Genomic DNA, 23,890 nt, shown 5'->3' on the forward strand with positions numbered 1-23,890 from the left:
GTCGACCCGGCGGGTAAGTATAGACCTACCCTAAGATTTGTTAGATAATGATAGGTCTTGTGGGCTTTGTCTCAGGTCCCAAATGTGTGCAGAGCCAGATGCAAAAAGTGGTATCAAGGGGAATAAGAAATCACAGGACAGTGAGGGTCATATGAGGGAGGCCTCACAAGGTATACAGAAGTATCTGAACATTTGTATGGTTTTGTGAACTAGTCCTGTAAACCTATTGACATGCACCTTCCACTTCTCAGACCACTGTTTCTATTCCCCCCTCCAATCACTCCGCACCCTCCACAGAATACCACAGCATTCTCCAGACAAGGTCCAGAACACTACAGTATCACCACTGGAAGCTGTAGTGTTCAGAACTATTTCTGTAGAATACACTAACAATTTCAACAATTTTATAAGTTATAAAACTGCTGTGTATGATCTGGAGATAAAACTCACTCCTGAAACCAAAGCCTCATTATGCTAGGTGTTGTACATAGCCATAAGAAGAGAAACACCTTATCCAGTGAGTTTACAATCCAAATAGGCAGCGGCGTATTATCGCCCAGGCCAACAAGGCCTAGGCCTAGGGCGGCAAATTTGCAGGGGCGGCAAATTTGTTCGCGCCCCCTTCCCAACTCTGCCCCTTCCCCAAATCCCCGGCCCGCCTCCTCCCCCAGGCGCGCTGCGCTTCCTTCCCTCCACCTCCTTCCCAGGCTTGCCGCGCGAAAGCGCTGGGAGAGAGGGAGAAGCGAGTAGAGGCGCGCTCGGAGGAGTCGGAGCAGAGGTGAGCTGGGGCCTGCGGGCGCGGCTCAACTCTGCTCCATCGCTGCCATCCCCCAAGCGTGCCGCAACTCCCTTTCTCCCCCTCCCTCCCAGGCTTGCGCAGGGGAGCGGAGGTGAGCTGGTGCGGGGGGGGGGAGAGAGGGGCAATTTTTTTTGAGGGCCTAGGGGCAGCAAATTTGTTAATCTGCCACTGCAAATGGGTAAGACAGTCACAGGTAAGACAAAGGAAGTATCATTATCCCCATTTTATAGATGGGGAACTGAGGTACAGAGAGATTAAATGACTTGCCTAAGGTCACATGGGAAGTCTACAGCCTGCTGGGGTTGAACCAAGGTCTCCTAAATACCTAATCCAATGCTTTAGCCACAAGACTGCTTCCTGAGAGCTTGTTGTTGGTTTTAATTGTATTGATTCTTAAAATGATTTAAAAGGTGCCCAGGACAATAAATGAAGATTTTTTAATGTTGTTAGGGTATGTCTATACTACCCGCTGGATCGGCAGGTAGTGTTCGATGTATCGGGGATCGATTTATCATGTCTCGTCTGGACGCTATAAATCGATCCGCAAATTGACACCCGTACTCCACCTCGGCAGGAGGAGTAAGCGTAGTCGATGGGAGAACCGCGGCAGTCGACTCGCCACCATGAGGATGGCCAGGTAAGTCGAACTAAGATACTTCAACTTCAGCTATGTGAATAGTGTAGCTGAAGTTGCGTATCTTAGTTTGAACCCCCCTGCTAGTGTAGTCCAGGCCTTAGAAAGAGAAATGCATTCATATTTAGTCACCTACAGGTACAAATGTACTCTATATTCTAAATTTGGTGGTGTTAGGGAATCAAACTCTGGGAAACAGAATAGATGTCTTTAACATGTAGACTCCACACAGTGCACACCTCAAATTCTCCACCAATTAAGTTATTTTAGATTTGCTGGATTATTTTGGCAGTCAATAAACACAAAAATCATTTTACATCCATCTAGTACTTTATTGCTTTTCTCAGAGGAGCTCCTAATGGACTCATCATAGCCAGGGCTGACTTCAGGCATCAGCATTCCAAGCAGGTGCTTGGGGTGGCAATCTGCAAGGGGTGGCAGTCAGTGTGTTTTTGCCCCCATGCAGTGCGCCGAATTGCCACCGTGGACGGCAGGGGCAGTCCATGTGCCGTTAGGATGGAACACGCGTTTCCGTGGCGGCGGCGATTCGGCAGCAGCTTCTATGTTCAGCTGTCTGCGGCAGCCCGGCTTCTGTCTTCTGGCTGAAGACAGAAGCTGCCGCTGAATTGCTGCCGCCATGGAAATGCGCGTGCTGCCCTAACGGTGCATGGACTGCCCCCGCCATCCGTGGCGGGAATTCGGCGCGCTGCTTGGGTCGGCGAAAACAGTAGAGCCAGCCCTTCATAGCTGAATATTCTAAGGAATTCTTGGCCTGTTTTCTGACAGAGGGGATACATCTGTGATGAAAAGGGTTTTTGTTTTGTTTTTCTAGATAATCTCCACGTCTCAGATTTAAGGCCAGAGGTAATAAAAACTCTCTTCATATTCCATGGCATGGAGACATGGGGAACACTGCAACAAAATTCTTTCACCATTTTTTAAGGATACCAAAGACAAAAGGAGATTTATAAAATATGGTCCAGAGTCACTAGCTTTACAACATTTCCCTGCTGCTTCTGGAAACTTGTCTCTTTTACCAGAGACAGGACTGAAATAGATACATTTGCCTTTCCTCTTTTTTTTTTTCTCCTTCACAGTATCAGTTTGGAATGGTAATTATACTCTCTTTGGTTTATAACTGTGTCTTAGATTAATTCAATGAGTGTTTGCAACATGAAAGAAAAGTTCAAATGGCTAATTAATATACCATTAATTACAGCTTGATGAGGTCCTTAGGTAGAAATGCATGAACCGGATCACTCAAACTTCACTCTAAATTTATAATGTGAAAACGTCTGATGAAGTGCCTTCCGTCTACATCTTTGCTGATAAAATCGTTGGACCTAGCAGCAGTCAAAGTCTCTCTACTCTGCCCTCTTGACTTTGGACTGGATATCTGCAATGCACTCTGGGATAACCAACAGGAAAAGCCAAAGAGCTTATGAAAGTTTAATTCTGAGGCACCAAGCCCAGTGAGGTCATGCTTCCAAATATGTTCAGTCAGGCTGAACATTTATTCCAGTTTCTGATCTTTCGCCTATCGTTAAAAAAAAGTTGCCACTAATTTGATATACTCTGTGCACAGGCCTCCAGACAGAGGGTGGAGTTTCAGAATAAATGGCTAATCTTTCTTTTAAAGTCCCTGGAACGAGAGCCTGAAGAGTGTGTCCAGATGGGACAAGATGGTTAAGATGGTTGGACAGAAGCATTAAATGTTCTATGCTGTCATCTCTTCTTATGCTGATTTACTCTTAATTGAAAGATTGGTTACTTTATAGAAACAGACACTTCTTAAATGTATCACAGGATATGAGCAATTTCTACCAAATGCAAGGGCAGTTAACGCCCATCTTACAGTGGAAGAGTAAGGCCCTGTGTGTATCACTGTGCTTTGTGGAGTCCTAACATTTTATTTCCTACATAGCCACGTTAATACACTTGTCTCCTGAGTATTTGCGTAAGCTGCTCATTGTCGAAGGGTTGGTACACCATGGAAATCAGTTCAAGATATTTTTCTAACACTGTTTTATTTATTTATTTATTTATTGTGAAGTGAATTTGATGCTGTTGAAAAGGGCCAGATTTAAAAATCCTTTATCCACAGAGCAGGTGAGCACAGTGTGTACTGTGGACCCGTCCTTACACTGCTCTGTCAATGTGCTTCCAGTCTGAAACTCAGGGGTCAGAAAGGAGTTCAGTCTCCATCCCCATTCATTGGAGGCCTCTCCACTTAGACTGCCACTTAGACTATAAGCAATGATTTTGTAATGTGCAAACCTTTTCAGTAGAAACCACCAAGTCTTCTCCCATAAACCGTTGAACAGGCTACAAATGATACCAACTTTCAGCCACTGCTCATGTAGATTGGCTTTGAGCCAGTGACTTAAAGGGTCATAGTCAACTTGAAATCTAGGCCCCTTCCAATTTGTGTACTTCTGTGTTTTTTTAAATGCATTCCCTGCCCCGCATTGCTGTGGGAAAGACTATACAAGGGAAACAGTTCAATCAACTGCAAACAAAATGCTGTCGAATGCACAAAATAAACAAGCTGAAATAGTGTGAGAAATATTTATTTATACCAATGTCTTGCAGGTCAAGTGATCGTGGGTATTAATTTAGTTTAAAAAAAAAAGAGAGAAATTTCATTTTTAACTTTAAATGTGAAAACATCCACTATCCCATTTCCAGTCACCTGAGCCATCCAAGTCCCCCAGCCCTGGGAAGTTATTCTCATGCAGAATCACATGCCATGCACTATTTTATGTTACCGCACCTCTCTGTAGTTCTCGCTGACGCGGTCCAAGCTGAGAGAATACACAAGATCCCTTCCTCCTACAAACAGTCGCTCTTGATATTCATCCAGCAGCATTGTGTGAAGACCAAGGTATCCAGATGGGCTATGAAAGACTGATGTCCTGTTTAAGTCCCAGAGCTCTGAAATAAAACCAGTGTGTATGATCAATACCCAACAACTTAGTTCCACGACTTTGTTTTCATGTTTTTTTCTAGGGAATGAGGTAAAAGGTTTTTGGGACATTAAGATATTCTTAATCTTACATATGCCTAGTAAGAGAGAGAGACAGAACATCTGGGAACAATTTTCAAAACTGTCCAAATGTCCTGGAGACCTGGAAGTGGATTTGTACATTGTAAGCTTTGTGCTCAATCTATCATGTGACAGAAAAACAAAATGCTTCCTCTTTAGTGTTTCAGAAAAGGGAAACAACTCTTTAGAACATTAGCTGAGAATGAGAAAAGGAAGATGAATCTATGGAAAGTCATTTGCCAGAAATTCAGACTCTGGCAGCCCCCCAGCCCTTCTACCAGCCTTTGCTTCCCCCCACCAAGCTACATGTCTGTCAAGCCCCCAGTGATCAGTAAGTCTATTCTCAGTCACTTCACAATAACTTTGCTTCTTTTCATCCCTTCCATATGTTGTTTTTTCTATCGAAGGCCCAACACAGCTCCCATTGAATGCAATGGAAATTTTGCCACTGAAATCAATGAGAGTAGCACACATCCTGTACCCTGTATGTCCACATTTTCAAAGGCAACTAGGGATTTGGGGTAGCTGCCACATGGTGAGTTGATCTTTCAGGAGGGCTGGGGCTCACCTGCACCCTGTCCCAGGCTCATCCTCCCTTTCCCCTACTGAAGGGACTATGTCCTGGGGTCAGATGGTAGAAGCTTGGTGACTCATGGTACATCTACACTGCAAAAAATAAAAACAAAAACAAAACAAAAAAACACCCGTGGCCGTGAGTCCCGGATCCCTGGTCAACTGACTCGACGCACAAGGGTCTCACGCTCTGAGGTTAAAAATAGCAATGTAGACATTCCCACTTGGGCCTGAAACGCAGTGACGGGAGAGGGTTTCAGATCCCACGTTCCAGCCCAAGCAGGAACATCTACACTGCTATTTTTAGCCCCATAGCATGAACCTGAGACAGTTGACTCAGGTCTGAGATCCTCTGCTGCAGGGTTTTTTGTTTGCTTGTTTTTTCACTATAGAGGTACCCTCATTACCAGGTCTCCTGGGTTAAAGGGCAGCCTGAATTCAGGGAGAGAAGGGAGCAGAGAGGCCCTCCTTAGATCCCAGGCAGATGGCCTGGGGAGTGTAATCCTGCAAGGAGCAGGCCAGAAAGCCTGAAAGCCAGGCTGCTGGAGGAAAGGCTCAGCAAAAGGGAGCAGAGAGACTTGTTTTAATGCCCAGAAAGAACGCCTTGGAAATGACACCTTTAGAGAGCAGCTCAGGCTCTTTCTGTGGACCCAGCATTCGGGAAAGGGACCTGTTTATCGGTGAACATTGTGGTGAATTGGTTTATTTTGAAGAAGTAAAACTCAAGCCTGAAAAAAAGGACTAAAATCCTGATGCTGGACAATTAAGCTACAGCGCACTAATGCCACATTACTTGAGAGCATCCACATGGGGGTTAACACACTTTAACTTACGTGTATTAACTTAACATCTTTAGTTAATTGGCTGTAACTTTCCTGTGTAGAAGAGCATTTTTATCACTGCTAGTATTATATTAAGATCAGAAGTGGGATATTTTGGTAGTGAAATGTCGGAAAAGCTGTGCTGCATTGTACCTGTTCTGCATGGTCAGAACATTTCTCTCTCCAAATGAAATCATTCAGATATATGTTTGTATTTATATAAGAAACGGGATCAAACCAGAACTGCAAATACAATTTTTGTCTCAAACAACACTTCCTGCTGTTCCCTTTCAACTGTAAAAACCCTATATACTCTATTTTTGACTCAGCTTTGGGGTGAGAAAAATGGAATTGTAAAGTTCTGTTTATACACTGGTCAGAAGAAGATCCAGAGATATCTTTGTAACACTCCCCTGGTTTACCTGCACCTTGTCCTGGGAGCAAAATTCTCATAATGGAGACAACATTTCACTTGACAGATATGCCTCTTGGTTAGGTCTGCACAAGAAATCAGAGTGGACTTGTTTTCAAATGTGAGTGCCGAAATAGGATGAGCAATCTACATTTGAGCATTTAAATCGACAGACTGGTACATAAAACTCAGTCATGCCAGGTGCATCCTCATCTCCCATTGAGATGTTGAGAGAGTTTAGCCTCTTTCGAGATCAGGCTGGGGAGAAGGGAAATATATGCACCTCCTATAATACTAATCTGGATGTCTAATTATGAGAGATTTGTCCTAATTTTAAATATGGATGCCTATATAGGCATCCATATTTAAAATTAGTATCCCTGTGCCAAATTCATCCCTGGCGTAACTTTATTGACTTTATTGAACAGTACTAGGAAAATTTGTTCCCAGTGTCTAAATGTGTTTATAGTGGACATCCAGAAGACACGTATGCTCCTCCAGGTCCCATTCTCACTGATTAAAACAGCCCTAAAGCAATAATGGACTCCAAAAAGCAAAAGGTGAGAGTGCCAAAACTTTGTGAAACAACCTGGAGGAAACTGGTGTGAAGTCAATAGAGACTGCATGAGTGTAAATGATGGCAAAAATTTCATCCGTAACCTTGTATTGTAGATGGACCACAGACTGGTGGCTCAACACTAGGTAATACTTAAACAATTAGCAGAGCCTCCCATTTGGTGGCTGGATCTGCTTTATATGAGAATTCAATCAGGCTCCTTGTGTTGTATATGCAGAAGCTACTACCTACCATGTGAGCTAAAGAGGAGCTCCCCCCTTGATAAGCCAGTATAGATGCCAGAGCTAAAAGGCTTTTTTTCCATAACGAACATCTCACATGGAGCTATAGAAATTTAAAAGATACCCCATTTGGAGAGGAAGGACTGTTTCAGGAGGCTGCACTGTTTAGTGTTTAGCACAGAGGACTGGAAAGTCCAGTTAGCTTCCATTCCCATCCTTAGGCAAGTCACAACCTCAATGTATCTCAGTTTAACTATCTGTAAGATTAGTAGAGTGCTACTTAGCTATTTCAGGCAGTGTAATTAGTTCCTTGAAAATTTTATCTTATACATGCAAACCATCATTACTGCAGGGACAGTATTTCTCTGCTTCCTCTGGGCACACAAAGAAATGGTTGTTTCAATATTTACACATTCCTAAATTGACTCTGTCAGTTCACTTACAAACCAAAGGCTTAGAGCAACTATAGGCTCTCAGAATATATTTCATAAAAGAACTACAGTATCTGAAATTGAACAAAACCTGCCAGTTCCGTGCTCACTGTTTTCCATGCCCTGTCCAATTCTGCAGGTCTGTCCCCTGCCATCCAGACACACATTGGCAGATATTCAAGGCAATCTCACTTGCCAAGTCCTTTCTTATAACAAACACACTTTTTATGAACTGATTCGGATTATTCTCCCTTCTGTGTGAGGATAATGAAAAATGATGAAATGTGCTGGGCCTCCAGCAGCTCTCCTTTCTTGGACAGGACACTGTTGGCTATTTGCAGAGCCATACCAGGCTGTATTCACTATGGCTAATTTCTGCCCTGTTTTAATGCTCGTTTCCCAAATAGTGTCTATCCTTCCAAACTTCCGAGGATTGTTCTAGAGCAAATATTTCTCCTACTAGAAGAATGAACTTGGGAACTATTTGATTATGACATCTCCAGTTTTTAAATTACCCCCCTCCCCCGCTATTTTTTTTCTATCTGCAAGATATGCTTGGTGTTCTAAATACAGAAAGCTTTTTAAAGGTGGTGATTTTTGAGTGCATAGCTAACAACATGCTGCTGCTTAGACTAATCATTTACCCTGATAACCAATTCTCAAAAGCCAACACCTCCCCGCCCCAGTTTAGATCCTCTATATAGGCTTCTGTTGTTAACCATAAATACTGATTGTTCCTTGTTACAGTTTGTACTTTGTTAAGGAGGGTGACAAAGCTACACAGGCGCATGGCTTTGTGTAGCATTACATCACAAACACACAAGTCTATAGCTCGCCTCTTTTGCCTCTCAAAAAAATCTTCAGTTCCCTCTTTAAATTTTTACAGAAATACAATCTTACCTCCCACATTACTTAATTCTGCAGCGCATTCTTCTAGTGAAGATGCTTTCCAGATGTGGGACACTGACAAATGATTCTGACATGCTGAACAAGCAGAGTATGCAAGGTGAACCTCTCAGGCCTGCTTCATAACAAGAGGTAGCATTTAGGCTTGCCATGTGTCTCAAACAATAATGTAATCGATTCTCTAATTTAATCTGTGATGTCCATGTGATGTGAGCAGACAATCTGAATGATATTTAATTTCTTTAACTATCAGTTTAGCTGTGGACTACAAATATTAGAGCTAGCCAGCTTTGGCAAAAACCTGGCAAAACACAAAGAAGTATTAATTAATTCAGATTTTTGCTACAAGTGAATTCCAAAATCTGCTCACTCCTCTTGCCAAAAAGAGATGTATGAAAAGCAGAGAAACCAAGACAGAGAGATAGAGAAAGATCCTGAGAGACTTGTAACACAAATAATTACAGGATAAATCAAAAAGTCCTTCTGGATAAGACGCATTAGACAACCTTCAAATTTGAGGACAACCACCTACTAGTGGTTTTAAGAATAAAGTTCAGCCTGTCCTCAAGCCTATAAAAGTCAGTTTAGTTTCTCTGGACATGTCATTCTTCCCAATTGGATGGTAACAGTAAAACCAGCCTTCATCCTCAACCCATCAGTACTTTAGAGCAGATGATTATACACAGGAACCACAACTAGTGATCCATCACCAAAATAAAAATATCATCTTACAAGTGCTTGGATCAGTCTGACAAGGTTGGGACCCTTAACTGGCAATATTCCATATAAAATTGATAACAGGAGGCACAGTTCTTTCTCCCTGGGAAACAAGGAATCTTTGCCACTGAACATGAGCTAGTACACTAGTAATGTCATTCTGCCTCCCTGACCTACCCATAATCTTCAAAGCAATCCTGCTTTTAAACACTGCAGATGAACACTTGAAGCTGCATCTCTATGATATTTATTGGGCTCAGAATAGCTATACTGTTGCCTAAATAGTATATCAAAGGGGGAAAAGATCCTTCATTTCTTCCCCAACCCCTACGCTTTCACTTCAACCCATTGTACTAAAAAGGCAGAATGAATCACACCAAAAAAAGAGATAATTTATGAAGTCGCAGAAGTGATAACCCTGAAAGTTACCACTCTGTTTTTCTATACACAAAAAGAATCCATGTACTTTTTAGTCTGCGATACTTAAATTTTCAGTTAATGTGAAAAGTAGAAGTAAAAGTCATTGTGAGAGAGTGCAGTGCGGAACTCTGCTATAATATGCAGCCCCTTTAACCCACAATATGGCAGCCATGCCAACTCCTCAGAAATTTGCTAGAGCAATAAACAGAAAGCAATATTGTAATAGTTGCAAGAAACATCCTCTTCTGTTACACTCAGTAACTGGGATAATATAAGCTCACTTTCATAGCATCAAGGATTTAACTCTTCCTATTTATGAATGCTAATCAGGAATTAATAGCTAATATGCAAAATGGGGAAGATATTTCACCTTTCAGCTACGTTTTATAAACACGGGGTGAATGTGTGTGTGTGTGAAATCCTGGCCCCATTGAAGTCAGTATGTGTTTTGCCTATGACTTCAATGGAGCTAGGATTTCCCCTAGATCTGTTATGACCAATACAGCTAAAGGCAGTAACAAACTAAAGGACTTGAGTCAATTGTGGACATTCACAATTTGTCACTATTCCTGGTTATCACAGTGCTACAACATTCAAATATCCTAGCAGAAACAGTCACTACATTGGCTGTCACATCAGATACCTGTAAACCTACAGTCCTTGTAGACTAAAAGGAGGCACATGACTCAATCCCTTCTTTTTAACAGCAGATGATCTTGGCTAAGAAACTCCATTTGGAGAATGTATTTGTCCCAGTCAAAAAGGATAGATCATTGATGTCCATGGATGATTCTTCCCATGGAGGAATCAACTTTCTTCTAGATGCTTCTTTGCAATTTGTGGATTTGAGTACAGCAAACATCAAGTGAAAAATAAATCCCACAAACACAACTCTAAATACAGACCTTCCCTTATTTGTCTGTACAAACCACATTTCATAAAAATCTCTGAAATTAAATAAGGTGATCATTGTACTTTTGGATGGTCTAAGTGCCTTATGAAGCACAGAACTTTCTCCTTATCTTTTTACAATATTGGACAAGATTATTACTGGTGCGATCCTATTCATGTAACAGATTGCTGGGTACATTTTGGGTTTTTCCCCCTCCTAATTTGGTTTAGTTGCAAATATTCAATAGAATTCAAACCTTTAAAAACATGAGATGCATTTACATAGTTAAGCTTGTTAGATTGTGCTCTGATCTCATTAAGTAGCTGTTCCTGCTTAAAATTAATCTTTCACTTTTTTCTGTCTTCTAAGTATTTAGTTTATGTTTCTTAGTGATTGTAGATCATATTCAGCAGGTGGCACTGTAACTGATCTATTTTCATGTCTTATGCAATGGAAACATAACCTGCCAATATATATAGTATGAATACTACATCCACTCCTACAGAAACCAAAGTGTATGCTCATGTAGAATTCAGGAGTAAAGTTCCCCTTCATAGCTTTCCACATTGAAGCTGTAGCTCCCATTAACAATCACAACATAAAACCATTAAACAGGCTGTAAACATAGAGATTTTAAAATTTAATCAAAGGAATATATGCCAGTCCAATAAATATTCTCTAGTCTTCAATTTTATTTCGTTCTTTTTTCAGGAGAAATTCAATATTGATAGGTTTCAGAGTAGCAGCCGGGTTAGTCTGTATCCGCAAAAAGAACAGGAGAACTTGTGGCACCTTAGAGACTAACAAATTTATTTCTTCTTCGGAAGAAGTGAGCTGTAGCTCACGAAAGCTCATGCTGAAATAAATTTGTTAATCTCTAAGGTGCCACAAGTTCTCCTGTTCTTTTTGTCAATATTGATATTTTGCTACTTAACATCAACTCACTGTAATGATGGAAACTTTAATTAAAAAAAGGGGGTGAGGGGTTCTTTTCAAACCAGTGGAAAACATTTTCAGTATCTGTTTTTTCAATGGATTATAATGACACGGAACTAATGCATGTGTTAAACAAGTGACAATATAACACATTTGGGATAAATTTTTGACATGCACCCATTTTCCTCCTCACTTTATTAGTTGTTAAAGTTAGATTATCTTGAGTGACCATACTGATGTTTTAGAATGATAAAACAGTATGGTAATAAAGGTAATAAATGGACGGCATTGGTCTGATTCTGTTCACCTTGGGTCTGGTGCAAATCAGGAGTAATTAATCTGAAGTAAACTGAGTTACACTGGTGCAGAACTGGTGTAAGTGAGGCTAGAGCCACACCATGATCTTAACAAAAAATAAGGAAAACCAGAAGCCAAGGTATGTTTTGTCAAACTATTTGTACAGCATGCAAATCACATGGTTCCAATTTGATACTGTCAGTGAAATGTTTGTGAAAGAGCAAAAACTTGTAAATTGGGTACCTAACTGAGTAGGTGGATAGATACAGCAGGTGAAAAGATGTAATATAAAACAAAAATATAGTCATCATGGGGGAAATCGTGGCCCACAGAATTGCGAATTTTGCAAGTGATTTCAGTGGGGCTTGGATTTCCCCTTCCCTTACCCCCCGATCTTGGTAATTTAAAAAAAAGAAAAATGACACGTGTGTATACTGTAACAAGATAAACCACCATTATATACGCAAATGGTTGGGCACAGGGCCAGATCCTTAGCTAGTGTAAATCAGTACAAGTTCATTGAGTTCACCAGCTCTTAAGCTTGCCCTATAGCTTAATATTTCATTGTCCAGAGCAGTGGTTCTCAACTAGGGTTGCCAACTTCCCACTTGCATAAAACCGATCACCGTTGCCATGTTCCTGCCCGCCCCTACCCCGCCCCTCCTACGAGGCCCCGCCAATGCCCTGCGCCTTCTCTGAGGACCCGCCCACGCTCACTTCATCCCCCCTCCCTTTGTCGGTTGCTCTCTCCACCCTCACTCGCTCATTTTCCCTGGGCTGGCTCAGGGGGCAGGGGTGCGTAAGTGGGTGAGGGCTCCAGCTGGGGATGTGGGCTCCTGAGTGGGGCCTGAAATGAGGAATTCAGAGTGCGGGAGGAGGATCCAGACTGAGGCAGTGGGTTGGGATGCGAGAGGGGGTGAGGGCTCTGGCTGCGGGCTCTGGGGTGGGGTCAGGGATGAGGGATTTGGGGTGCAGGATGGGGCTCCGGGCTGGGCCTGAGGGGTTCAGAGAGTGGGAGGGGGATCAGGGCTGGAGCAGTGGCTTGGAGGGCTGGAGCAGGGCATTTGGGCACGGGAGGGTCAAGGGTGCAGGCTCTGGGTGGTGCTTACTTCAAGCAGCTCTTGGAAGCAGCGGCATGTCCCCTGTCCAACTCCTATGTGGAGGTGTGGCCAGGAGGCTCTGTGTGCTGCGGTTCCTGGCCAATGGAAGCTGTGGAGGCAGCGCTTGGGGCAGGGGCAGCGTGCGGAGCCCCCTTCTGCTCCTACATGTAGGAGCCAGAGGGGGGGCATGCTAGCTGCTTCCTGGGAGCTGCACAGTGTGGAGGCTAGCAGGGAGCCTACCAGCCCTGCTGCGCACCGCCGCCAACCGCACAGTCAAATGGCCTGGTCAGTGGTGGAGCCTCCAGGATCCCTTTTCAACCAGGTGTTCTGGTCAAAAAGTGGACACCTGGTCACCCTATTCTGTATCGGGGTTGGGGCCTTCTGGGAGGCCACGAGCAGGTTTCTGGGGGTTCGCCAAGCAGGACCGGCATTAGATTTGCTGGGGCCCAGGGCAGAAAGCTGAAGCCACACCAAATGGGGCTGAAACCCAGGGCCCTGAGACCCACCACCTAGGGCCGAAGCCTAAGCAACTTACCTGTTCTGAGCAATGCCACCTGGTGTGTGGGGTCGCAGAGCCACTCAGGTTTGGTCTGGTCACCCCTCTGTCAAGGAGTAGGGGCCACTGGGGCTAACCTGAGTGGCACTGTGACACCGCGTGCCAGGTTACAGCTTGATTTGGGTGTCCTCTCAAAGACTGTCCAAAGGCAAACTGTCCCTCCCTCACCTAAGCTCTTCTTTCTCTTTCCTTACTCAGGAAAATTCACACTGACTTCAATGTTTAATGATACTTATCTAGTTTGTAAAACAGTTTCACATGTACGGATGACAAACATTATATAACATCTAGGTAGGTATTTATTATTCGTATTAGTAGTAGTAGTTGTAGTAGGACTTTTCCCTGAGCAAAAAGTGCAAAATAGGGAGTTAAATACCATTAGTTCCTCCATGGATATTCCGAAAAAGAGTTTTAATACACATATAAAAGTGAAAATATTAGTATTTTATTGTTACACTCTGGTGGTGTACAACCTGAAATAGTGCTGGAGAACATTATCTAACTGTCCTATCAAGGAAAAGCCAATTTTGTTATTTATAAATATTATATGGCACTGTTTCTATTGAGTGAATCTACTAAAAATAAGTTAAAATGTCTTAAATTATATTTAATTTCTTAATAGTTTAACAGTTGAAAGAGAAGATTTATAAATCTCCGTGTTTTAGAAGGTACATATGGTTCAAATAAGTACAACACTTTTGTGATCAAACACAGATCGGCCTCTTGAGGTCTTGATTTATTAAGGTGTACCACTCACTACATGCTTATTACCAATCAAGCAGTAGTAGAAGTCTTCCTATGGAGAAATCCAGTGTTTTGACAGGAAGAGAATCTGGTGCTTTCATTTAAAATAAAGATGCCAAATAAGTTAGCATTTTATGCTATTCAAAATGACTGTTAAATTGAATTTCCTTTGAAAGGATTGATAAAAATAATCTATCCCAAGTGATTTTCATGGGGCATACACTCTTCGACAGGATGGCATGTGATTGACAGCATAAGCAAGGATATCTGGAACCATCAACATGATAAAAAACAGAAGGAAAGAGAAAAGAGGCATTGTAGGGAAAGCAAAAAAAGAGGGAAAACTGAGAAGTAAAGAAATAAAAGATGAAAGGAAATTTTCAGCTTAGCTTCTCTGCCAAATCAATTATTCACAGCAGATGCAGAGTACGATATAATATTCCATAGGTGAGTTAAAAAAATCCTTCTACACCACAGACCCCAAGTAAGCCTACGTGTTCATAAGGCTGAGCACAGTATCTGTAAATATAAAGTAAATAAATGGCACCATGTGCAATCAATATTTTGTTGCCCCTGGAATCTGCTCTTCCTAATTCAACAAAATAACCGTGTTCGAATGATCTGGTTTAGAGTAACATGAAATAGGCCAGAACCTCAGCTGCTGCAAATAATTGACTTCAATGAAGCTACCCTGATTTTTACCAACTGCGGCTTGGCCCCATGTTTTCATCTCTTTGGCTGCCCTTTCTGGCTTGATTCTGTTTTCCTGACACACCCAGAACTCCTATGCATTTTAACGGGAATCTGGGTGCCCAAGAAATACATAAATCAAGGCTTGTTTCTTAGGTCCAATTAAATTAAATAGTTTTCCATATTAAATAAAGCCAGATGAAGGTGCTTACATCATGCACTATTTTAAGGAAGAATCTATATCAAGGAACATTTAAATATAGACTAAAGGTATACGCCGATATAGGATGTTTGTAATCATGAATCTCTTTTTAAAGCCATCATAAGAAAAGTAATATATAGCAAACACCTTCCTTAAGAAACCATTTCTTGTCTGATTTGTTTTCCCAGATTTTCCCCATATATACCTAATTTTCTGCAAAGTATTAGGAAAGTTAAATATCTTGGGAGAGAGAGAGAGAAAAAAACCCTTTATGTGAATAACTAGGGACAACTTTGAAGCTTTTCAAAATGTCGATAATGCTATGCAAATATTAGCAGTCAAGAGAACTGAGACATTTAAAATACTTCTGCCATTTGACTTTGACACTGCAGATCTTGATAAAGTTAATGTTAGCTAAAGTAACTGGAGAAGGTATGTCAACATTAGGCAGCTATTACTAGTCATATAACAATTATGAATTATATAAAGCACTGCACAGGTACCCTAAGCCTTCACAGATGATTACACACATTTTTATTCACACATTTTCTATTCCTCTGTTTCTGGTGTGCATGGAAAAATAGGGAACAAAGGCTACAATTTGTTCAAAGTATGCCTAGCCATGCTTTAGTTGCTGAAGGGTCAAATACAGTTAAAAACAGTTTGGGCTCCCTTACACAATATTTAAGGGTTCATCCCAAAGCTGGGCTTCTACTACTAGCCTTCAGTGTAATCATCATAATAAATGTGGGGTAAGATTTTTCTAAAACATCAAAGAGAAAATAGGTCCCGTTGCATTTCAATGGAATTTGTGTTCCTAAATCCCTTAAATGCTTTTGAACTCACCCCTGCCCCAAACCAATAAAATGAAAGGCCCTCTAGTCTACACAGAAACATGTCATCTAAATTACAAGTACATGTTTGTATACCCTCATCCCATCTGATAGTAACCATAGAGAAAGAAAGAGAAACACAGATTCAGAATTACCCTGTCCTGTTTAATTTCGCAGTCTGTGTATAAACACCGTGCACTTTCAGTGTTCCTTCAATATTTCCATCTTTATTGTGTCTGTATACAAAGGCATCTTTGTTTTAAAATATTTGTGTTTTATTTTAACAGCAGAGATGCAATGATTTTCTTGGGTCACTATGCCTTCTGTTGTTACAGATGACTTTCTGCTAGATAGAGCATGAAATATTTACCTGGGTGGCCTTTAAAATAATCATTTCTCATAAGGACTCTTGTTTTACATCCCACAGTGGCAGCAGAAAAAGAGCAGCAGCATTGCAGCTTCATTATTATAATTTATATTGCAGTAGTGCCTAGAGGCCCGCAACTATTCGACATTGGTGAGGCCTCAAATGGAGTACTGTGTCCAGTTTTGGGCCCCACACTACAAGAAGGATGTGGAAAAATTGGAAAGAGTCCACTGGAGGGCAACAAAAATGATTAGGGGGCTGGAGCACGTGACTTATGAGGAGAGGCTGAGGGAACTGGGATTGTTTAGTCTGCAGAAGAAAAGAATGAAGGCGGATTTGATAGCTGCTTTCAACTACCTGAAAGGGTGTTCCAAAGAGGATGGATCTAGACTGTTCTCATTGGTACCAGATGACAGAACAAGGAGCAGTGGTTTCAAGTTGCAGCGGGGGAGGTTTAGGTTAGATATTAGGAAAAACTTTTTCACTAGTAGGGTGGTGAAGAACTGGAATGGGTTACCTAGGGAGGTGGTGGAATCTCCTTCCTTAGAGGTTTTTAAGGTCAGGCTTGACAAAGCCCTGGCTGGGATGATTTAGTTGAGGTTTGGTCCTGCTTTGAGCAGGGGATTGGACTAGATGACTTCCTGAGGTCCCTTACAACTCTGATATTCTATGATTCTATGAACTAAGGTCTGGTCAGATTCCATTGTGCTAGGTGCTGCACAAATATAGTAAGGGGCAATCCCTCCCTTGGAGAGTTTACAATTTGAATAGAGGAGATGGAAAGAAAGTGGGGAAAAAGAAGTGTTGTCTCCATTATCTAGATTGGGCATTGAGGCACAGAGAGAAAAAGGGTCTGATGTAAAACTCACTAAAGTCAATGGAGTCTTTCCATTATCTTCAATGGTCTATGGATCAGGTCAAATGTAACTTGCCCAAGATCAGTCTGGAAATCTATGGAAGAGTAGGGAATTGGAACCCACCCCAAGTTTCTCTTCAGTGTCTTAAGAACAAGACCAACTACTTGCTATCAGAACTTGTTTTTAAGCAAACACTCACAGCTTGATATGCAGTCAGTACATGCAAAACATTCTTCAAAGTTCTAGAGATCTTATTGGTTGTAGTGGTATTCTCCCATGTTAAAAATAGGGAATATGTCTGAAAGCATATCTATCTCTAAAACCAGAATCAACTTTTGAAATGTGCCCACTGTACCACTACAGGTTTCAGAGAGGTAGCCGTGTAATTTTCCCTCTGTTGATGCACTGGGGGAAATGATTTAAATTCACACAAATGGACATTAACCTCTGCTTTTATTGTTTTTTTTAATTAGCCTCTGTAGTGAAATTATTTCTAGCTCCCTTCGCATCATACTTTAGTGTGCAGAATATTACCCGCAACCTCACACCCAAAAACAGAATAATGTTCCTAAGTCCTTCTTGTCAACTGTTGTGAATGGGCCAATCCACCCTAATTGAATTGGCCTTATTAGCACTGACCCCCGCTTGGTAAGGGAACTCCCATCTTTTCATGTGCTATATATTTATACCTGCCTACTTTTTTTCACTCCATGCATCTGATGAAGTGGATCATAGCCCACGAAAGCTTATGCCCAAATAAATTTGTTAGTCTCTAAGGTGCCACAAGGACTCCTCGTTGTTTTTGTACCACTACATTTAGCTTATATATATGTGTTTGATAAAAGTATTAGTATGCTAAGATGGGGGTGGGGAATGGGACACACTATGAAAGAACAACTTGTACAAATGAGTGTTGTTTCTCATTATTATAAACTGGATAGACTACATGACGCCTTCCAAGCATGCTCACTGAAACTGACAAAATGCCTGAGTCTGTCCCCACTAGCTTCAGGGTGAATAGGAAACAGTTCCACAGTGAAATTAGAGTTAATTGTATTAGGCTTAGATTTGCCAAAAGCTGTTATACACTGATCTTCCAGCAACATTTGACACAGGAGGTAAACTGAAACTCATATTTTGCACAGATTTATAACCACTGGATTATCTGAGGGTCTATTAAATTTATATTCATGATGCATATTGCTCCAATATTTATACTGTGAGATGCAATTATTCATCCATTATGTTATGAAACAGATGCAAAATATACATCATGTATTGTATGAAATAACTTGACATTGAATAATATATTTATCCAAACTGTCACAAGTAGGAATCCTTAACTCGGGGATGAACAGTTCATATGCATGCATTATTTAACTGAAAGCTATTTAATTGTTTATATTGTACTCCATTAATATTTTAGAGGAAAATGTTAAATTCAAGTAGTTCTGCCATTTGTTAGGGGAGATTTTCCCCTTATTTAAGGAGTTAGGAATTAGGAACATGATTCTGTTTTTGGGTGTGAGGTTTCTGGTAATATTCTGCACACTAAAGTATGATGTGAAGGGGGCTAGAAATAATTTCACTACAGAGGATAATTTAAAAAAAACAATAAAAGCAGAGGTTAATGTCCATTTGGGTGAATTTAAATCATTTCCCCCAGTGCATTAGGTCCTATTTGTGAAACCCTTATCCACACTGGTGAGTACGTACTCACGGGAACAATTGCTGACTCCAGTAAGATCATTTGTCTCAGGAGACAGGCAGAATTTGGTTTTAACTGCTAAGAACTATAAGGGGTGGAATAGTTAGTGCTGTTATCTGTGCTTCATCTCCCCTTGACAGGGTGAGTCCATGGCCTCCCACCTGATATGTTAGTGAGTGCGAAGTGGGTATTTACCCACAAAAGCTCATGCTCCAAAACGTCTGTTAGTCTATAAGGTGCCACAGGATTCTTTGCTGCTTTTACAGATCCAGACTAACACGGCTACCCCTCTGATAAAATGGGGGAAGTACATCAGACCTTTCTAAAGCAAAAGAGTTACCGTCTGTTCTGGTAAAATCAAGGTTTAGCAACCTAGATGCAGTCATCAGCTATGTGACTGCTATTACTTGTCACATAAGGACTATAGGGTGAGGGTCTATATCATTTTAGCTAATGAGAGAGTTGAAACACTATCTCTACAAAGTCAAAGTTCCCCTGAGCCAATGGCTCATCAGGCTGACACGCTTCAATTTCAGAACCAACAGTACACAAGGGAGTGATATGGCCAGAATCACATCTAACTGCCTTTGATGGCCCTAACCCATTAGTAGGGTACTCATTTTTCAGCTGGGTCAACTGGAGGGGGCTTTTCAGTGTGAGATTGAGCAAAATCCAAACCCACAACCTTCCCCACACCACAGCCATCTCCACAACCTCACCGTAACTGCAGCCTGTTAGTGCTTCATGAATTTTTCCCTCTTTCCACGCCACTGGAGCCCTTTACCCATGGCAAGCCCCTCCATCTATTAGATGGCCAGCTCTTGAGCGATCTGAAAGACAGATGCTGCAGCTGGACATTCAGTATAAGTATGGTAGTTCATCCTTAATGTATACCATGAGCCTGGAGATCATTTTTGAATAAGGGGAACCCATTTAGGGAAGAAAGTTTGGCCTGCTGTGATTTATAGCACCGTAAGAGTCTCTTTGCATTGCTTTGGTACAGCCAGCCTTTTTCACAAGTTCCTCTGCTCAGCTTTCCTGCTCCACTTTAATTTAGATAACATCACTGAGGGTGGACTGCCCAAGCATTGCAACCACTGATTTAAGCTGATTATTCTAGGCTTCCCAATACAGTTTCCTGAATGAATAGATGCCTATTTCCCCTAGACGCACTGTGCATACTTAAGTCTGGCAATGGACTTATCCTTCTGGACAATCCCCACCAATTTTTTCCTGACTCATGTTGCAGCTTAAAACCTGCATTGCTGCTGCTCAGAAGATGGCATCCGCGCTCAGATGCAAGAGGGTGCTGTTCCCATGAGGGAGCATTTACAGTTGTAGAAGTAATTTACCGTTCCACTGCAGTGCACAGTGGCTACAGTTCTGACTTGGCATGTTCTGGACTTACTTTGCACAGGTGAAGTCAATGGAGAATCAGGCCCGATGTAACATTAAGGGTGGCCACGATAGCCCTCTACAAATATCTGCATAAGGCAAATGATGCATCTGGGAATGAGAGGAAGTGTTTAGGGTGGTCTAAGGCAGGATAATTAGTAATAAAGACTAGGAATAATCGTCCTGACAGTCAGACCTATTAGTTGTGATATAGTCTCCAAAGGCATGTAGTAGATGCCTTATTAGGAGAGAGAATGAAAACTGGATGAGATGAAGCACAAGAAAATATCCTGTAGGTGACAGCCATGCACTGGCAGGGAAAGGATCAGATGACCTAGCAGGCCATTTCCAGCTTTAATTTCTGTGATAAAATTTACTCTTTACACACTAATGTGGATATCTGGAAGTGGCGTTCAGGGTATTGAACTTGCATTACTGGCTGGATTTATCACCTTTACAACAAGCAGCGATGAGGCCAGCGCGATACCTACACACAGCCCACACTCCATTTCCCCAGGCAGTTCAAACAGAGATCTGAGGAAAACACCCTAGAGCCCACAGAATACGTAGGTTTGTAGTAAAATTTGTGTATGTATATTATAATAACTGATGTCAGCTATTTTAAAATAAGGCTCTGTTTTACAAACAGGGCTACTTGCCTTCTCAAACAACACTATCAAAAACCAAAAACAAATTATCAATGAGAATATAAATATAGTCCCTGTAGTAAGGGTCTAGTTTTTCAAAGGATCATGAGACAAATTTCGATCTGGGGTAAGTGAGTGCTGCTCGATTGACTCTAACCACACCACAGCGGAGTTCTGCCCTTGAAGTAGCCCCAGTGGCTCTATGTTGCAGAAAAGAAAGAAGATCTTTTTAAAAAGTTGTCACATATTCTGTGTGACTCCAGCCCCAGTGCAGGTGTTACCACAAATACGGCCACAATCAATTGTGCTATATAGTTACCACCTCTTCTGTTCCTGACAGAGTCACGTATTCACTCCACCCATGGCAACTACCAACTATCTAGATTCTTACATGGACTTCAGTACTATCTGAACATCTCTCAAGAATTAAAAATAGTCAGTTATATCCATCGCTCTCTTTCTTCCCTAGCAGCCGGTAGGGCTATGTTAAGTGATTTAATTACAGATATTAGTATCTTCTGTATCAATAATGCAGCTATCTTACAATATCTAACAGTTTGAAATGTACATCTCAATTGGTCTGAAATAGCCATAATCTGTCAATGTCCTTGACAAACTGCAAAATTGCTTCTATCCTGCACTTTTTGGGAGAGTGAAAAGGTTGGAGGAGTGCGGGGAGAGATGTCCTTTGGGAGAACAGCGTAATTTTTCTTTGTATTTATTTTCTGGGGGGTTAATATTATTTTGGAGGTGGATTTACAGCAGGACAGCAATGTTATGGATTGGTTCATTGTTGTATTGTCTTGGATTATATCACCTAGAGTTTTGGATAGTGCTTTGAAATAATCAATGCAGCTAAAGTTTCAAGTAGTTCTACCTGCCACTGTGCCATTTCCCACCCCTCCTCCTCTTCCGTACCACATTCCAATGATAAGCATTTATACATCCACATACTGCAATATAAGCAACAGCCCTTTAAAGCAAATTATGCCTCTTGAAATACCCGTCCTCTATGTCAAGCGAGTTCCAGCAAAGACATGCAAGGAATCTCTTTTTGTTAAATATTTACTTTATCTCCCTTTTTACATTCTCATGTCAGAGGGTTTTTTTAAACCTTAAGTAGCATTCAAAAAATATTAGGATCCTATCTCCAGATTATTGCTGTAAAGAACTCAAAAGCTTTGCCACACAAGGGTTCCTGTGAATATTTTCTTTAAGGGTGATCCTTGTGGACTCATCCTCATCTATCTCCCACCACCACCCAATTTTGGCTTTGAGTTTGAATTCCAGAACTCCAAGTGAAACACAGTTGAAACCACTGAATTTCACCATCATGCCACACATTTTTTAAGATTGCATTTGTGATGCAAAACAATCCATTAATCCAGGTACACTTCAATCTTTACCTGCATTCTCTTGAACGTCAATGGGTCTTTACGGGAAGAAAAAAATGCATGATCAAGTTTTAGTGTCTATACCAAATCCAGAAAACAGGTGAGCTTGGCAGGGTGGTGTCTATGGTTCATTGTGAGCTTTTCATATGGTTCTACTCCCACCTCTGTAGGGAAGTGATTACAGTTGCTGAGGATGGTGACAGGAAAATTGTATGGCCGCAATAAATAGCATAAATTGCATCTCACTATAATCTGCTGAATTAAAAAAAAAGGCCAGATCTTCAGCTGGAGTAAACTGGCACAGCTCTTCTTTTTTTATTTTTTTTTAATTGGAACTATACCAATTTCCTAGAACTGGAAGGGACCTCAAAAGGTCATCGAGTCCAGCCCCCAGCCTACACTAGCAGGACCAAGTACTGATTTTTGCCCCAGATCCCTAAGTGGCCCCCTCAAGTCCCTCCCCTCTGTTGGCATAAATGCAGTTACACTGATTTCCACCAGCTGAGAATCTGACCCTCATGCACTGTCTATTTCTGTTCTGTTTTTATGATCTTCTCAGCATAAATTACATAAAGTGTTCTCCAGCATCAAGAACCGGAATATGCAATGCCAACAGCCATTCCAGCCTCTTGTGCAGCCATTAGAGCTAATCAAACAATTTTGTAATGAATTAAAATATTGTTTATGCATAATCCAGCCTTACCCGGTTTGGCATGAGCAAAATGGGAATTACGAGTGTGTTAAAGCCTTTTTTTTTTTTAAATCACAAAGCATGGTGAAGGGGATCATATGTTAAACCAAAGATCCCACGTTCAAGCCCTGCTACATTACATACGTATTAAGGCAACAAACCTACAAAAACATCAGTACAGGCAGACCTGGACTTGAGCTAAACGCTACTGAAGTCAATGTGCTCCAGGCAAGCACAGGAGTTTGCCTGCATGGATGCTGGAGCACAGTAAGAACTTTAGAGCAATAGAACTACCCAAATCACAGAACAATTAAAGAAAGGGAAAATATTTGAGGAAATCAAGGTTGTTTTTTTCATGTCACGTTAAAAAAAATCAAATACGCACAAGGCACATGGGCATTTGAAAGAATAAAGTCTTTTAAGAAAGCGTGTTTTAAGAGAATTATTTCTGCAGGAATATTTCTGCTGGGGCTACAGAAATCATCAAATATGCCTCCGTTTTAAATCTTGCCCAGATGTAAACTGTGCTTGCTTCTAATGTCCATAATTTAATTTATTGCTTGGAATGCTGCAGTTGTGTAGAGTAACTGATATACCCTTTGATTGTGAAATAACCAGGCCAAGTGGCTTATAAAATTCTCTTTCCTTCATAGTCTTCTGATTGTAAAGAAAGGATCAGTCTCTTGCATGAGGCTTTATTACTATATCTTTTTAAGAAATGTTATACAGAAAGAAAAGGTCTGCCTTTTGTCTGTTCTTGTTAAGCAGTAGACTTATAGACTTTATTTATTATAAATTATGAACAATACTTTGCAAATGTACATTACATTTAAATGTGGACTGAATGAAAAGCTTATGGCACTGTGGCGATTTTTTCCTTCTATTTTTATCACACAGTATTTAATACTATTACTATTATTCTGAATAGGCTATTGATCTGAACGTTGAGATTCTTGAAATTGCACCTGAGATACTTTTTTTGCTACAAATAATATTTATGCAGGAAATAAAGTAATGCTTTGTT

General features: G+C 41.2%; 1 protein-coding gene across 1 annotated transcript in view; it reads right to left on the reverse strand.

Annotated features, from left to right (window-relative positions):
- SEMA3E (semaphorin 3E) overlaps window positions 1-23,890 on the reverse strand; it is a 222,870-nt gene that overhangs the window by 103,711 nt on the left and 95,269 nt on the right. Inside the window, exon 2 of the mRNA XM_039484125.1 lies at window positions 4,207-4,367. Coding sequence (XP_039340059.1) covers window positions 4,207-4,367 — 161 coding nt within the window. The remainder of the gene's footprint in view (window positions 1-4,206; window positions 4,368-23,890) is intronic.

This window comes from Mauremys reevesii, linkage group 1, assembly GCF_016161935.1.
Source record: "Mauremys reevesii isolate NIE-2019 linkage group 1, ASM1616193v1, whole genome shotgun sequence".
Taxonomy (NCBI): domain Eukaryota; kingdom Metazoa; phylum Chordata; order Testudines; family Geoemydidae; genus Mauremys; species Mauremys reevesii.